This window comes from Prinia subflava, chromosome 1 (genome assembly GCF_021018805.1).
Source record: "Prinia subflava isolate CZ2003 ecotype Zambia chromosome 1, Cam_Psub_1.2, whole genome shotgun sequence".
In the NCBI taxonomy this organism is placed as follows: Eukaryota; Metazoa; Chordata; class Aves; order Passeriformes; family Cisticolidae; genus Prinia; species Prinia subflava.
Window position 1 is genome coordinate 95,408,526 of NC_086247.1, and position 17,653 is coordinate 95,426,178.

The 17,653-nt window shown below is 38.1% G+C and overlaps 1 protein-coding gene across 4 annotated transcripts in view; it reads right to left on the reverse strand.

Annotated features, from left to right (window-relative positions):
• Positions 1-17,653, reverse strand: part of RECK (reversion inducing cysteine rich protein with kazal motifs) — a 53,215-nt gene continuing 35,562 nt past the window's right edge. Inside the window, exons 15-22 of one of the 4 annotated variants that reach the window (XM_063404235.1) lie at positions 15,766-15,888; positions 15,126-15,297; positions 12,904-13,096; positions 11,542-11,752; positions 10,226-10,299; positions 8,959-9,114; positions 5,216-5,361; positions 1-4,141 (exon numbers count right to left, since the gene is read on the reverse strand). In XM_063404235.1, the coding sequence (XP_063260305.1) occupies positions 5,248-5,361; positions 8,959-9,114; positions 10,226-10,299; positions 11,542-11,752; positions 12,904-13,096; positions 15,126-15,297; positions 15,766-15,888 (1,043 nt within the window). In that variant the 3' untranslated portion in view covers positions 1-4,141; positions 5,216-5,247. Of the gene's footprint in view, positions 4,142-5,215; positions 5,365-6,747; positions 7,996-8,958; positions 9,115-10,225; positions 10,300-11,541; positions 11,753-12,903; positions 13,097-15,125; positions 15,298-15,765; positions 15,889-17,653 lie in introns of those variants that run through there. The other 3 variants (XM_063404226.1, XM_063404244.1, XM_063404219.1) reach the window with 3 other exon arrangements.

A 17,653-nucleotide genomic window follows, 5' to 3' on the forward strand; every position in this document is an offset into this window, starting at 1 on the left:
GGGTTATGGCTGAGAGTCTTTTACTAACCTGTATATTTTGGGCAAGACCTTTCATTTCACAACACAGAAAGGGCCATAATACATGAGAGAAGACATGAAGACATTCTTCAGGAATAAGTAATACTGTATGGAATGGATTTTCAGCTCACTTGATTCTTTTCAAACATAACTATTGTCACTAAATTGTGGGTTGAATCACCCAAGTGAAGCACAGAACTCTCATTCAAGCCAGGAGGGCTGCTGGATGTTTAGTAACCACTTTTATCCTGATTGGGAAGGACTGGATGAATTCAACCCTCTTGCTCAGTGAGTGCCATTTTTTTTCAAGGGTGTCAAGGACCTGCCTGCTGGATGCAGCACAGCGCTGTGGGATGGCTCTAGGTGGGTTGGATGCACAAAGTAAAACATTTCAAAAATATTTGATATTTATTATGAGTAGATGAAAGAGGATTTTTTTTTTCAATGAGAACAGTCATTGGAATAATCTCTCCAGGGAAGAAAGTTGTGGATTCCCCAGCAATGGACACTTTTGAGGCTGAGTTCGACTGGGTTCTGGGCCATCTTTTACACTGCTTTTGCCAAGTAAGGTTGGACCAGATGATGCCCGAGGTTCTTTCCAACCTTGTCTTCTGTGATAATGTGTTGCTGCAATGGAATTGTTGATCTAGAATTAACTTGCAGAGAGGAAATACATTGCGGAATTCAAATTCAAATACTGGAAATCACTACATTTTAAAAATGCAAGGTAAGTGAGGAATCCGGCAAAATGGTTAGCATGTATGGTGGTACTTTTCAGCTACTCAGCTTTATTACAGAATTACAGCATTATTGGTGTGGGAAGCAGCAGAGCCACCTAGGGCTCAGGGCTGTGTCCCATCATGTGTTGAGTATCTTCAACAATGGAAAATACCTTTGGCCTCTCTGGGCAACCTGTGCCAAACACTGTTTTTAATCTCATGGTAAAAGTGAGGTTCAGATGAAGTTTGAGGTTTCTCATTTGTGTCCACTGCCTCTTGTGCTGCCAGCAGGGTCTGCCTTTCCTAACAGTTCTAGATAACAAATGAGTCCTTGGAAAAGGGCATCTGCCAGTAAAGTAGTTATAAATCTGCTGTAGCAGGCAGTAAAAATGTATGGAAGATCAGCAGCAGCAGCTGCACATCTATTTCCTAAGATGTTCCTGCTATGTTCCAGTAGAAAACTTCTCTGCTATTAATAATCAGAGCATCAAAGGATGGCACAGTTGCTGCATCCATGCTGCCCATGCCTTTATCTTCACCTGGATCAGTTCATGATCTGCTGATGGACAGCACTGCTGTACAAGGGAAACTTGAGTGAAATATTCAGTTTGGGAAACTTAGCACTGACAACAGGACAGAACAATTTTTTTATTGCAGAGTGTGGTCCAGTGACATTAACTCAGTCTTTTTATAATTGTGTGTATTTGCTATTTATTTACTCCTTGACGGCGAATGTGAGTGTGCTGCTTCTGACTAAGTAAAAGAAAATGAACACAAGATGTGATGGGTTATGGGTGACACAGTAATTACTAACATTCTGTATTTCTGTACTGCACCTGCCCTCGATGCAGCAACAATGATGTGAAAAGTTCAAAGAGCATTTCTGAGGCTCTGGCCCTTGCTCACACCCATGTTTGTCTCTGAAGTTTTTCAAACAGTTGCCAAGAGAAACTTCTCCACATGAACATAACATATGCTTGTTACCAGATTGTAGTTAAGCCTTTGCATATTTTTGAGTGTACTTAAACTTGACTAAAATCCTCAGAATAGTGAAAAGTATCTCAGTTCCATCTATCGCTGTTGTTACAGTCTGGACTGTGCTAGCTGCTTTGCCATCACAACTGACTGATCTGGGAGAAGGGTAACTCAGCTCCCCGCCACAGGCCACAGCTTTGCCTGCTCTGTTCTCACGCTGTGGTCGGTGACCAGCACTGCCTGGCCATCTCCCAGAGCAGGGCTGGGAAGTCTATGGTGAGGTTGGTTGTGATGGCACATCCTTATTACATCACTTCTGGATGGAAATGGTTTCCATCTCTCTTTTCTGCTAGTCTCTATGATAAGCATTCTGTTACATGGTTTCATTCCTCTGACTCTTCCTGCCTGTACTGTTTCTCCTGTTGAAACGTTCTAAAGCCAGAAAGGAAAATATGATAGACTTAATTTTCTCTACTTTGGAAGTGTATATTTGCCTTTCTTACATCTTGTTTGACTCATCTGGGCCTTGAGTAAAGTCTTAAAGCCGTGGTACTGGGACACAGTAAGTCCTGCATTATGGATATGAGCAGCACTTCAGAAAGTACTGAGTCATGAGATACTGATACAGAGTTTATATTGCCACTTCAAGCCTGTTAAAGAAGCAAAATGCACAACCTGCCATATTCAAGACATGCACAGGGAATATGTGTATGAAAGTATTTGGTTTCCAGCATGAAAACCAGATGGGCTGCTTGTTGTATCTTGTTTTCTGGCCAAGACACGTCCCTGCTTCTGATCTGGATGAAGCTGGTGGTGCCCACAGCCACTGCTAACGACAATACAGCCACAGACTTTCTGACAGGAGCCTCAGTTGCTGCATGGAATTAATGGCTGCAAATATTTAAACTTTGTTATGCCAGAAGCTCTGAACATCATGCAGCGGTTGGGGGTTGATGGCTGCTCCTGACTCATGCCAGCAATTCCACTGGTACTTGGAAGCTGAGCAGGAGGGACCAGAGTGAACTCAGAGGAAAATGAACCGCTGCAGCTGAGTGCACTTAAAAATGAAACAATCCAAAGTTACCTTTTTAACCTTTTTGTATGTTTTTAGCCGTTGTTTGTAGACAACGCCATGTATAAACTATGTAATAAGTCAGTGTCATCCTGCATCTTTGATTGCCATTTGTGCAGGAAATTCAAACTTAAAAGTATGAACCCCTCATATTTCGATTCTTTACTAAAATAAATTCCTGAATTCTCTACAATGGCCAAATGTGCTCTTCCTGAAGAGGCTGATACGAAGCCTGATACAGAGCACTGTGACATATTTATGTGCATATATACATGTATATTTGTGTGTATACATGCATATATGTGCATATGAATATATCTTTATTTATATTTACTGAATGTTGCTCCTGCTGCTGCGGCTTAAAATTTGTCTAGAAAGTGAATTTATACACCAAACAACCCATCCATTTCTTCCACTGTCAGCAAACAGTGCAGAATTGCAGAACAACAAGCTGAAGAGTAGGCTTTAATTTGAAACCTGCCACATTAGCACTGGTGAGAGCTTCTGTTCTGCTGTATATCATAACCCACTGACTGAATCATTTAACCCCCTAGGATTGTTCAGTACTGTTGCAGAGGAATGCTGGCTTAGAAGGAGAGTCAGAACTGCATAAAACAGATTGAAAGCTTTTGTATATATTGCAGCTCATGCTGCGAACTGAGCACAAAGAAACAAACTGAGAAACCTTGCCAAGCACAACAGAAGGCATTTGCAAAAACACAGGGGTGGCTCTTTACATCAAGAAGCTATGGAATTATGAAGGAGTGTCAGAGTTACAGAGGCATCAACACCCTTTGGCTCAGGTTACTGTTCTTACTGGACCTGGCCAAACGAAGCAGAATCCAGCTTTGAGGAGGGCAAATCAGAGAATACACTGGGAGAAGAATAGATTTATTCTGTTTTAAGAACGGACTGAAATCTAATTAACAGGTATGTGTTAATACAAGCTTGAGAGTAATTTATAAGTTCACAGATGTCTTTTAATACATATATACGCACACATACATATATATGTACACCTATAATCAGAATTGTTCTCATATATATGATAATCTAATGAAAAATGTAAGGTTAAAAACCTTTCTTTATGTAAGTAATGGTAGGATTACTGCACTAGTTCAGGAATTACTGCATCTTCAGCGAAGGCTGTTCTTTAATGTCCTAGGAACTGACACGCAAAAAAAAAAAATCCTTTTACGAGAACTTCTACTTAGATATTTCACTGTTGCTCCAGAAGATCATCTGGTCCAACCTTTTGGTTCATTTACCACCATGTCCAGTTGTATCTTGAAAGTTTCCAGTTGGGGAGACTCCACTATGTCTCTGGGGAGTTAATTCCAGGGATTTGTTGTTACCACTGTAAAAAAAAAAAAATCTTTCTTGAGATGAAATGCTCACACTTTTTTCCATTAAGCAGTGTATGTACAAAGTCCATTAAAATTGAGAGGAGTTTTGGGCAAAAGAAAGGTTTTGGGCAATTGATGTTTCCCCAGTTTTCAAAGTAAGCACCTTTGCTTTCAATATTGGTTATATACAGTTGGCCTTCCATAATGTGATTGTTGATAGCATTGAATTTGTATAGACTTACAGCTTCAAATATAACTGAAACCTTCAGCTTCATGGTAATTATTAGCAAAAGCTGATGTGCTACCTAATTCCTTCCCTAAGAGGCATATCCTTTTGACTGTAGTTGTGATAACTTGAGACAAACTGACCTGCTAGGGCTTGGAAACATTTTTCTCACAGAGTTTTTGTTTGTTTATGGGCAAAGACTCTCTTTGGCATAGGCAATCGGCTGTGCAAAAGTTTGCAGCCCAGAGAAGGCACAAGTGTCTAAACACCTATATGGGAGGCAGAATGCCTTAGCAGTGGTAGGTGCAGCCACTCCTAGGAGGTGAAAGAGTTACATGCAGTTGTCCACCTTTAGTACTGCTGGACATGGGGCAGCTGGAGCCACTGTCTCACTGTGTAAAAGCACCAGCTGAAAGAACTTGCAGGAAATTGCAATCACGTCCTGCACAACCCTGACAGAGAAATCTTTTTCCCCCTCATTGTTACTTTTTGGCATTCACTTGACAATAGGGTCACCTTATAGTCCAGACTTCAAATACGAAACACTTGGGCCAGTCTCACAGAGCATTCATGTATTTGTATTTGCTCCCAGGACTTCCTAGGAATAGAGATGGTGGGGAAAAGTTTTGAAATAGTCTTTGTTATGTGTAAAAGGAAGAGCTAGAGCAGTGTCATGAACTCAGTAGAGATGTATAAATAACATTTAACCTTTGAATCAAGAGACACAGGTGCAAATCTCCAACCGATGACAGTGCGTAAAGCACCATAAAAGCAGAGCGTGGGAGAGGAGCAGGGCTGTGAAGTGACACTGCAGTTCGAGGTGTGATTTTGTGCCCACTCAGAGCTGATTGTTCCTCACCTCTGGAACTCAGATGCTAGCTCCTGCTGGACTCAGAACTCAGCCAGAATTCTCTTGCTTTTACTTGATCCGGTATTGTCCCTGTGGCTGATCCTCTCCTGGGGGTGTACAAAGGGTACCTCTGCCATCTCCCCTTCCATGCCACCCTGCTGGGAAGAGCCAGACTAAGCAAACTGGAAGAGGACGGTGGCATCTCTCTGGAGTGAGTTACTGCCATTGCTGGTTTTCAGCAGAGAAGCAAATAATGTAGATGTTTCATCTGGGTCCTGTTACAAAAGTAACAAACAGGCTTGGGCTGCTTTGAAGTGCCCTTGTGCTGTCTCATTCCTTTTACGTGAACTCAGATTTCCACACAGATGGTGACAGAAGATCATTAGCACTTTTATGGAAAACTCCTCTGAAATCTGTATCTGATTTGTCCCCCTCAGGTTCAGATTTCCTAAGTTGCAATTAAGACTGGGCTTGGTTTCTTTTATGTATTATCCCAGTTGAACTGAATTCAAAACCCACAAGTAAACTTTCTTCATTCTTTTGAGGTAGTCCAAGGTCTTGAGAAAACCTAGAAAATACTTAAGTGCTTTTGTTTATTTGGAAAAAAACCCCCAAACAAAACCCTGTAAACCCTGTACAGTCTGAATTCTGGACTTCATTTCAGAATTTAGGATTCTATGAAGTGTCATTGGTTCTGTACATATTTAACATAACCTCTCAAAAACTTCACTCTTTTCTAGCAAGCAATGGACACTGACATATAAATTATAGAATCACAGAATCTCTGGGCTTAAATTCTGCTTCTCCCAGATCCATTGCATAAATTAAGGCAACTTTTTGTTACACTTTTTCATCAAAGAAAATTTTCAGACGTATAAAAGTAAGTTCACTGTATATTCTATTCCACTGAAAGTATTTTTAAAGCTCTTTACTAAGTTTTCTGGTGTAGTGAATATCTGTCTGTCTATCTATCTGTATTTATATATCTATATACATACCCACATGTATGTATAAATATATATATTTTTTTTCTTAAGACAATTATAATTCCTTTCTTTTAGTAGGCATCAGATCTGCTTCAGCTAAATGTTAGGCAAGCTAACAGGCTACACATTGAAGAGATAGTTGATAATGATTTGGAAAAAATAAACAATCTGAATTGTTTGAAGTTTCTGGGGCTATCATCTGAGCCATTTCAGTTCAAAAAGCTTTCCAAAAATGCATTCATTCTCTTTCTGTGTCCAAGTCTAAAGAATCCACGTAACAAATTTCAGAAACAGATGGATTATCAACATACTCAAGTTTTTTGTTTCAAGACTTGGATGATTATGTGCATGAGTCTTCCTCAAGGTATTTGGCAAGAACACTTCCACCCTTGAGAGCCTCTTGACATCTGTTTCGGAACATTATTTATGTGAGTCATACATGTATGTAAGTGCAGTTAGTTTTAAGTGCTTATTTTGAGAAAGAAAGGAAAATACATGCAGCGTTGCTGAATCCATAAAATTACATGCATTCTACACAAGGACACAAGACAGAAGTGTTTATTAAAATAAAAAGCTTTAATGCTTTTGCATTTAAAAGATTTAGCATAAAATAATTGCTACAAACATGCTACAACATACATGTTCAAATAGTTTTCAGTGCTTTCTTTCAAAGTTCAGCATTTTGGCAAAAATAAGTTTTTCTGTATGTACTTCAAAACTTGGCTATCATAATACTGATATAAAATACTTCATGTAGAGTAAAGTCAGGTGCATAAAATACAATAAGTAATAAAACATACTGTTTGTATAAACATTTAAAGTATAAATTTCATTAGATAACATGCAAATACTGCAATATTTTAAATGGCACTTAAATATAGATACTGAGATTCTTTATAATTTTGCATCCAATATGAGATTCTGAAATGTACAAAACTATAAAAAGAACACAAATCTCTTCACTGAAGTCAGGTACTAGCATAGAGCTTGATTGTCATTTTACAAGCAGTGAGCCCAAAGTCCTGCAAGTATTCACCAGTCCAAGGAACGATGCCTACTGAAATAGGCCCAGGGCTAGTTTGTTTTCTTCATAATAAAATATGCAAGCATATTTACATGAGAATAAACTCTTAAATTTTTGGTAAGGTAATTAAGTAGCAGCAATGTCTTTCTTCCAAAAATGATGTTTAAAATAGGTGCATGCCTTCATTGTCACTGATATGCATCTGAATAATATAAAACTGGCATCCTTCAGTAAACTCAAAACACTGTTTAGTTCATTGCTGAAAAAACCCTATAAGATCCCTTCTCCTCAAAATCATAAATCCATTATGTCAGAACCTTACAGAGCATATTTATGTTTCCAAGATCCATGGAAAACCATCTAATTGTGCTGAAACAGTCATCTGAAAGTTATGAATAAGAGAATCATCTTTTCACATTATTCAAATACTTTTAGTCCTTCATTGAAAAATATAAGTTCATTGAATGTTGCATGTTTTTTGTTTTCTGTTCAGTGACCAACAACTCCGAATGTCCTTCACCACACAAATGCCACAATGCTCATGCATATTTCTTAAGCAGTTACATGTAGCATGTCAATGCTGATGACAGCATGAATAGAAGGCTTATGAACAGGGGGTGCAGAGCAGGCGCCACTTGAGCGGAAGCAGAAGAAATGCTAAATGAAACTTGTACTTGAGACGCAATTAGAGCCGACAGAGGCACGTGTGACGCTAATGTTGGGCTGTCTGAATTGATCAGAGACTCGATCTTCTCTGCTTCTTTATTGCAGGCTTCAATCTAGGGGAAAAAAAGTTACTATTTCTCCTCTTACCATGTAAAATGCCAATGCAAAAATATTCCCATCAGCACATAAGATTTAGATAATTTTGGGGAGAACTTGGAAAACAGATCAGAGGTCTCATCATGGACTCTGATACTATTGAAAACTCCTGTGGAAGTCCTCAGTAGTAGAAAAGGAACAGGAAGGAAGCTGTATACAAGTTATCGAGGGGTTATGTGTTTTGAATGTCGATGCAAAAAAGCCCACAGTGAATTATCACTAAAGAAAGTTCCTCTAAAACTGAGGACTTCCTTCCTGATTGACCAACTTACTTCCTTGACGTGCGCAACAGTGCAAAAATCAAGATTTTCTCCTTTCTGGGCTTTTTCTTCCAAATCAGAGAAAACTGATTTCATTTATGGGAAAGGAAAAATGGAAGTAATAGAACCTGAGAAACAGTAGGTTTCTATTCCCCCACTGACATGATGATACTAATGAATTTCTGTTAGGAAATTTATTTTTTCCACTTCACTTTCTACTGCACCCCAGAAAGGAATTTAGTAATAAGTCTCTTTAAAAGCATTGGAAGCTGCCTCTGGTGAAGATTAAATTTGACAAGCTTAATATTGGAGGTCCACAGCTTTGCAAGTTGAGGAGTGTCTAGCTTAACAATAGGTGCCACCAATGAGGTAAGCAGTGGTGGCCTCTGATTTCAGACTCCTCCTCCCCCCAGGAATCTGACAGCACCTGCTGCAGGTGGAGTGAGAGCTGACCAGGCCAGCAAGACTTTCTTCCTAAGTCCTGGTAACATTTTGGGCTGTTTCTGCTTGAGAAGGAGACAGAAGCTGGAGCTGAGTTGGACGTAACGGGGCACGAGCAATCAAATGACATACAATGTATCTGCCTGAGAAACAAGCACCATCCTACAGGTACAAAAGTGAAGCAAATCGATGCTGAGTAAATCAAATAATATCATCTACCTGCAATGGTTTGGGGTTCTGATCCACAGGAATGATGAGAATCACAATTTCTGATTCTATGCTTAAGTATCCAAACACATCACACTGTGGCACTGACACGTGCAGGCGAATTTTTTCAAGTATGTCAAGTACTGTTATTGGCTTTTTATTTGTTACCTGTAAGAAAACAAAGAACTCTGCAGATAATGTCATATTATGGAAAATTCTCCTCCACAGTTTTAATAACATCATGTCATGCCAGAGAATGTGTTTCAGCCATTAAACTACTCAGTTCTAAACTCTATTCTAAATGCTAGCAAAAGACCTAAAGGATTCAATGCATATAAAACTGAAATGATTCTAAAAAAAACCTGAAAACAAACCCCTCCAAAAATGTAAAAAAAAAAAAAAAAAAAAAAAAAAAAAGAGGAAAATATTTATTTATTAAATAACCATGGTTTTGATATGTGTTGTTCTCCACCTTCATGGTTAGTGTGTCTATGTACCACATACCTCAAAATAATGTAAATGGTTATCTGTTACAGTGGTTTGTGCTCCCACACTGTAAAGTGTGGAAACAAGAGGCAGAACAGCCCTAAATTTATAGAACTCTCTAGTATCTGAAGCAGTTTTTTCTCACGTGAACCAGCTGTCTGAACTAAAAGAGGCAGACATTACAATCCAGATGTCAGGGTGCTTAGTAGATGAGAGTAGTTATGACCAACTACTTGAATAAGACAAATAAATTTCTTTAACTAGAAAGCCTTCTTCTAACAGAAACTAAAAATTCTTCTTCATGGTCACATGTTGTAATGTGTGAACTGAGAAGCTGCAGTACCCACTGTGTCCCTGGTACCATTAGAGGTGACAACTGGACAACACTCCAGGATGTAGGCATGACCCAACAGAGACTGTTACTCAGCAAAACTGGTCAACACACAAGAGCACCAACAAACACAATCTCTGACAGGAAAGCAGTAGAATCATAGATGCTGTTCCTATATAATTTGTCTGCAGTATTACAAGTCATATAAACTGCAAAACTGAGTCTGCTCGTTTGTGCCTACTCTAATTCTCTATTTGTGCCTACTCTAATACTCTAATTTTGTATGACTCAGATAAAGAAATAAAGAGACCTATAAGCAGTATAAGGAAAAAAACACCCAACAATCACAAATAACAACTAAAAAATAATGGCTTTTATAACATGTTAACCTTTCAGGAGGAAGGGCACTGTAACTTGACTTTTCATATACTATTTCACATTAGGCATGATTGAACTGTTTACCCTTGCAAAATTATCCAGCTTGTCTTTGTCATATAAGATTCTCAGCATTCCAGCACACAGTGGACAGCAGGCTCCTAGGTGAATTAAAGAAATCTCAGTAGTAAAACAAGCAGTCTTTTCACTTTTAAGTAAGCAAGAGTCAAAATTTAAATATTAACTGAGAATGAAAATAGCAAAATTACCAAAGCAAAGTAAATGTTTCAATTTGACAGCAGAGTTGCAGATTTCTAATACTTTTTTAGTATTTAAAACATTTATAATGCAAAATTAGTCACCTTTCGACACATATTTACTATTATCAGCATGAAGCAACAAGATGAATTTTCATTCATTTTAAGATCCTTCATTACGTAAGCTAAAAACTGGAGGCACTGTGTATACCACAAGCCAAGATTTTGTATGGATGCATGCATATCAACTACAGAAGTGATGGATTTCAAGAGTTCATGTAGCTAGGACATGACAAAAGCATTTATGCACATTGCAAGCATTAATTTCTGCAGTTGCATCATGTTGGAGCTTAAAATCTTTAGATAACAAGGGAGAAAAAGTGCTTGTCTCACAGACATTGTATTTCTCCTACTGTTTTTCCTCATCATGTCAGAAACCAAAGGGATAATATTTCAATTTTCTGTCCATGCCTGTGTATTAAATCCACTCTCCAACTTATATGTAATTCACATTCACAGAGTGACATTTACAGTATTAAATGTTATTACAAAGCACTTTTTCAAAGGGGGCGAGAAAGGAGAAAAATGAATGAAACATTTTTGTTTTGAGAACAGAGCTTTTCTTGCTCTGTGTATTACCTGTGATTAGTTGTTGTTTCATAAAGGAAGCACTTGTGAACACAATAAAAAACTGGTTCAAACCAGCACACTGAAAAACCACTCCTGCTGTCTTCCACTGTGAATACATATGCTATTTTCCTCTGTCTTCTAATTAAATACCATCTTTGTCCTTCTGGGAACCCTGTGCTGATGACAGCTCAGCATTCCACTGTGGTATCTGTGCTACCACTTCTGAAAAATTACTCACTGGATTCCTAGAAGCATCCTACCCTGGACACCACAGACCTCATTCGTTTCTCCCAAACCCATCCCAGCTGCCAGTCTCTTAAAGACTGAAGGAGCATGCCTCCTAAAGCCAAGACCTTTACAGCTCAGGTTTGTGCTCATCTTGGTTCTGATATTGGCTTGTTCTAGCCCTAAGTAGAGTCATTACTTTACACTTTCTGTTAATACAACATTTTAAAGCCTGTGTTTTGTTCCCAGTATCCCCCTATTTATACCCAGAGCCTGGAGAACTCTCCCCACCTGGTGCCAGGAGTGGTTTGCAGCCCGTGGCAGAGAGCTGGGGACACTGGACGAAGGCGCACTCGGAGTGGAAGCCGTGGTCGGAGAGCGCGCGCACGGCCTGGCAGTGCCCGTGGTAGTCCACGGCCACGCGCTGGGCGTAGGCGGCGCAGACGCTGCCGTAGGTCTGCCCGTCGTGCCCGCACACGGGCTCTGCCGACCTGCAGAACGGCTGCAACACAGCAAGGCCCAAAACATCGCTGCAGCCCTGCTGCACAAACCTCAGAGCAGTTTCAACGTGAGGAAAACCAAAATTAGTGCGAATTCACTGCTAAAATTGTCAAGCCTTTGAAAAGATAGGAAATCCAGAGGAAATAACCTGCCAGTTTATAAATGGGCCATAAATGAAAAGGGTAAGTACTTCAAGAAGGTGACAGTGTCTGAGAAATGCACAATAAAACGTATTTCAGAAACCAACAACTTTTGTTATGTGCTAATGCTTAAATAAAATTACCAGAATTTAACTTATTAAATCAATTAAAACCATTAGAATTTCGTTATACCTTAAAATAGTCTATTAATAAAATTAATTTCTTAACAACTCATTAGTAATTTAATTCATCTTAGTGTGGTTTTGTGTGCTTAAAATTTAGTGTGCATGCACATGTATTTCTAACACATTACTGTATGTTTTATATATCACCTATTTACCTATATTATTTATATTTGTGTATGTGTTACTGTAAGGTGACAGAAGTAGCTTGTCTAACACCACCGTAGAGAGTGGTGGGATGCAAAAACTAAACCTAATTTTAATCCTTCTCAAGGATAATTATGAAAACTTATCCAATGCAGACTAACTAGAAAATCCTTACAGACTGCCTAGTCTGTAAATAGATCCTGAGCAATGAACTTGGTAAACCTGGGGTACAATTACACAAAAAGCTGAAGACTTTCTATGACCGGGCATTATTTTATAATTTAACAAGTTAAAATTGGTAAGAATTAGCATTTAAGTAACCAAGGAACTGCACTAATTGCTGCAAACACACCTTAGTGTGCAAGCTTTAATAGCATATATAGGAAGATATAAATATCAAGAGTATTACCCCCAAGGAAGCATAAGTAGAGCTTCTGATTGCCTTTGAGACAACTGTTAACTAAAGCAGAGAAACAACAGACAGAACTCTGAAGATTATGAGATTATTTTTATACTAGTTAAAGTTTTTTAAATTACTGATTTCTATCAGAACATTTTATAAGCTATAAACCCCAAAAAGAATACTTAAAAAAGACTCAAGCAAACAAACAATATTGAAAAAAAAATTAAGTTGAACACCAAGGAACAAAGATTTGATACTTATTGCCAGAACCACTTCCTACCTGGCATGGTCCTCCGTATGCCAAACTTTTTCCTTTTTGATACAAAGTACACAAGTTAGTGTATTCCACACTGTCTGTGTCACAAACAGGATCCCGTGTCTGGTCACAATTTAACTGCCTTGGTACACATTCATGCTGGCTGCATTCGAACTTCTCAAAACTGGTCAAGCAAACTTGTTTCTTTGGTATGCACCTGCAGAAAGTCATAATAATTTCATGTCATGTCATGGGATTTTTTTTTTTTTTTTTTTACATCTTAGAATTTTGAGGGAAAATATTTTCAGTGAAATTTTCTCCAGTGCTTTAGAGCTAACTGGTTCTGCAGAGCTGCAGGAAATACAAGTGATAAAACACTCTGAATAGCCCATTTCAGGTCACATATACAAACCTGGAACAGTTTCACACCATGTTAGTCAATGTATGTCAACACAACTACAGTTTCCACTAATATTTATCTTTTACCAAGTATTTTTCAATGGATTATTGACAAAGGCTTGGCTAAACTTCTTACCTACTCCCATACTTCATTTTGTAAGTGAATATTTAAGAACAGCTAGGCAAGAGAAAACATGGAAAAAGCAAGAAAAAAAGATTCTATTGCAGAGGTCTAGTCTTACCCTTCTCTGAGAAAGGGGTGAAAACAAGACCTACCAAATTATATGGTTTCAGTTACAAATATCTAATTGGATTCTAGCTTTGGAGGTTCAGAATATTGTACAACATCCCATCTAGAGGATGACTGCAAACAAGCAGAAAAATCCCACATTTACACTTTCTTGGCATCCATTCCTCTACGGCCTTCACTGACAAGTACAGACAGAAAAACAGCACAAATTCTTTCCCCTTTGTATTAAACATCCTTCAATACCTTCCACGATCTTATCTGCAAAACATTTGGCATAGGCCCAGCAAGGCACCCCTCTGCTAGAGAAATGCCAGCCAGTGCAGTTTGCTGAACAGGCTGATGAAAGGTCTCATGGCCTCTCTGGACAACCCCCTCCTTCCATAAATTACAGCAGTGCTGCCACCACTGGATAATGCACAATATGTCCTTATTCTCTCTGAGTGCTGTGCTCCCATGCATTACAGACATGCCTTTGATATTAGGGAAGGCTCGGAAATTCTGAGATTTAAACACAAGTGGAATGTAAGATCCTAAATAGATTCCAAGTGCATCGGGGCATTTTCAGATGAGCATGTTCAGTTTGAACTACATTATCAAACTGACCCAGAAAAATGTATTTTGTACAGTCCTTTACTGAAACTACAAGTTGAGGTTCTAAGCATAATGGTTTTTTGAAAAACTGGAAAGCCTCTATGTACACTCTGAATTTCAAACATAAAAAAAAAGAAATGTTTATCCACAATGCAGCTTTGAGATTCCAGTTTTGAATGCCATTATGGCTGTAACAGCTACAAAACTACAGTGTTTTCTCAGTATTTTTATGCATCATGGCATTTTAAGTGCAGAAAAAGGAAAAAAACCCTAAAGTTGCAACAATCAGCTTTCATGAAAGCACAATATTACACAACTTATTTTGATGGCTTTCTTTCAAAACAGAAAAATGCACCCATTCAAATGAGACTGTAGTATTGCAAAACTCTGAGAAAATTGAAGACAGAGACCAATATTGTGAGCCACATACTTTGATCTCTGTAAGAAGGGTCAAGCATACTTTTGTTGTTATGTATTTGTCTATGCAGATTTTGCTTTTCTTGATATTGAAAAGAGATTGTACAGACATAATTTTCACAAGATTTAAGTTTATGAAAAAGAAGTGTGATTGATATTTTCCTATTTTAGAGTCAAAAAGCACAGATTACTTGGCTGAATAAGCAAGACTGACTCCAAGTCTTGAATTCAGATCTGTAAACTAGTAAAAGAAGGTGTGAAACAAAGTAGTAAAATGACAGTTATTGCCATTTTGACAAAATCTGATTCTCCCACTTTTGAAAGTGTACATAAAGTCTCTTTTATTGCTAAATTGAGATCTGTATAATGAATTTAATTGACACAGAACTACAAAAATGCAACCAAGAACTGTCAGTTATTACAATCCAATATTACTATGACAAATAAAAAGCAGCTACTTCAAACAGTTATTTTTCTTGGAATAGCCCCAAAGTAGAATGTTACAATATACAATACATTCAAAGAACACGTAAATCTGCTTTATGAGTGGATGAAGCCAAAGAAAACTGGAAAAATGTTCTGCTTTTACCTTTGATTTTTATTACAAGGGTTTGGGTTGCAAGGATCCTTGGAAATACACGATCCAAATTCAAACTGGTTGTCCTGGAGCCCAACGCAGCGAGCTATGCATGCGCTGGGATACGTGCGCCCATTCTGGCCACAGACTGGGACAAACTGGTCCACACAGTTACAGGGCAAACCTGCAAGAGCAATACACAGAACAGGGACTGGGTGCACACTCATTTTCCATGACACAAGGCGCCACTGAGGCGTCTCTGTCTTCACCCCTTTCCTCCCACCTGTCATTTAGCAACACTGGAGCACACAGGCACTTACAAGGAGCAGGAAGGGAAATTTGTGTCTTGCCTCTTTGCTCATTCTACTCAGCTTTCTCTGTTTTTCCACTAAACACCTTATCTCTCATCCTTAGTGCATCCTGTCTATTTATTTTTATGTATTACTTGAGATTTTGTTTTTCTGTATTGAGTTTCTTTTTTAAAGTATGTGCTTTTCTTGCAGTGCAGGTTGGACGTGAGAAAAATAAATAGTTAAAAAACCCAAAGTAATAAATTATCGGGTGTTTTCCATTAATACAGTATAAAGAATTCAGCTGATAATCCCTGCTTTAAAGATACTCAGCCTACAGTTTCCATGGTTTGGAAGGTTACCTGTAAACTTCCGACGTTCATCCTCTGAGCTGTGCTCAGTTAGACACTGACGTGTAGAACAAATCAAGTTTCCAGCGAAACAGGAACAGACATTGCAATCTATATGAAAGGATGTTCCATGGCCTTAAAATGAATTAAGTAAATACATACAATTAATGCAAATACACCAGAAGACGACATATTCATATGCACTACATAGATACTACATTCTCATTAATTGTTTCTGTAATTTCCCTTTTCAGTATATTTTCCCACTGAAATTTCCATCCCTTTTTTTCCAACAGATTTCAAGTTCTGCTTTTGTCACTTAAAGGAAAAGTCTGTTTACATGTGGTTTTGATTAATTAGTTAACCACAGAAGCAGGCACTTAGTCCTTTCAAAGCCTGTATAAATTAGGTTTTCCGTTTTTTTTTTTTTTTTTTAAGAACAATAAAGTCTGGCTAGCGAGTTTCATGTTTGCTTAAAGGTAAAGCTTTTATAAAGACACATTCTTCTAAATTAAATTTACATAACACTCCTAACTCCTAAACTTTTAGTCTCACACACATTGCACAACTTGTATGTGTTTGTCAAGAGGTAAACATGCCAATACTTCATTCCAACCTTCATTGGATTGGAATGTATTTTATAAGTCAGTAACATTTTTACACCTGAATCTAAGAAACTTAGGGGTATTTTCTTCAATTAAGCAGCTCCAGTTCAGTTTTCTGACCTTTCCATATGACTGCCCTTCACTGTGATGTACATTTTGTATCAATCGATTCATGTTGATGACAGACTCTGATTTATCTGTACCCAAACTGGTTATCAAAGACTACCAATAAATACACAATTCTTGAGGAAAATGTAATAGTAATTGTGCCTTACAAAATAAGATTATATCTTCTCATCTCTCTTCAAAGGGTTGAGATTGAGGATTAGAATTTTTAAGAAAATATTACACAGGCACAAGGAAACCCCTCAGCACTGGAGCAATTCAGAGACAAATGAGGGCAGAACAAGAGGGGATGGGAGAGGAAGCCTCTGTAGCACTAAAAGCTCTCTTTACACCACAGTACAACTCAAAGGATGAAGGAATTTGCCAGTAGGGAAGAAGAAAAGCTTAAAATGTAATGCCAAACACAGGATCTCAGGTGATTCTTCGGAGTACCTGACTCAAGATCCACCTGAAAACTGTGCAGGGCTATTGTCTTTCACTGTCAGAGTGCAAACAGCAATTGGCTGGAATCAACTGACAACACAAAAAACCCCAGCATCATTCAAAACATTCAGGGTTGTTTTCTTTATAGAGAATGGTTTTAAAAAACACAGTTCAGATTTTATGTCTAAACCCTGGCTTTTTACAAGTGACATATAAACCAATTAAATATAGTCACTGCAAAATATTTACACGGTGACCATAAACTTAATTCTTTGCTTTTTAATATCTAACGCATCACCTAACAAATCTGCAACCTAGTAATTTTTATCTTTTATTACATAATAGCCAGAGTCTTAATCATGAGAAATACTTCATGAGTCACCAGGTAAAGGAGGAAGGTGTCTGGTTTTGGGGTTGTGGTAGTTTGTTTTTAAATGGACAGCACTTACTGAATACCTACAGCTACACATATTGTTCTGGTTACCAGAACAAGTGAGGGCTGTACACTGTGCAACCATAAAACACAAATACAGCATCAGATATTTTTGTGATTATTTTCACCAATAATCAGAAAAACTGCAAGTTTCCTTGGATAGAATGGCCCATAAAAAGTTACAGTCACCATTTAAAAACTCTTATTTGTTAACAACTGCATCTTAAAAATATCTGCATTCACCAGATACTTTCTACAACTGCCCATCAAATATATTGTTAATGTTAAGATGTTTTCAGTGTTCTGCTTCAAT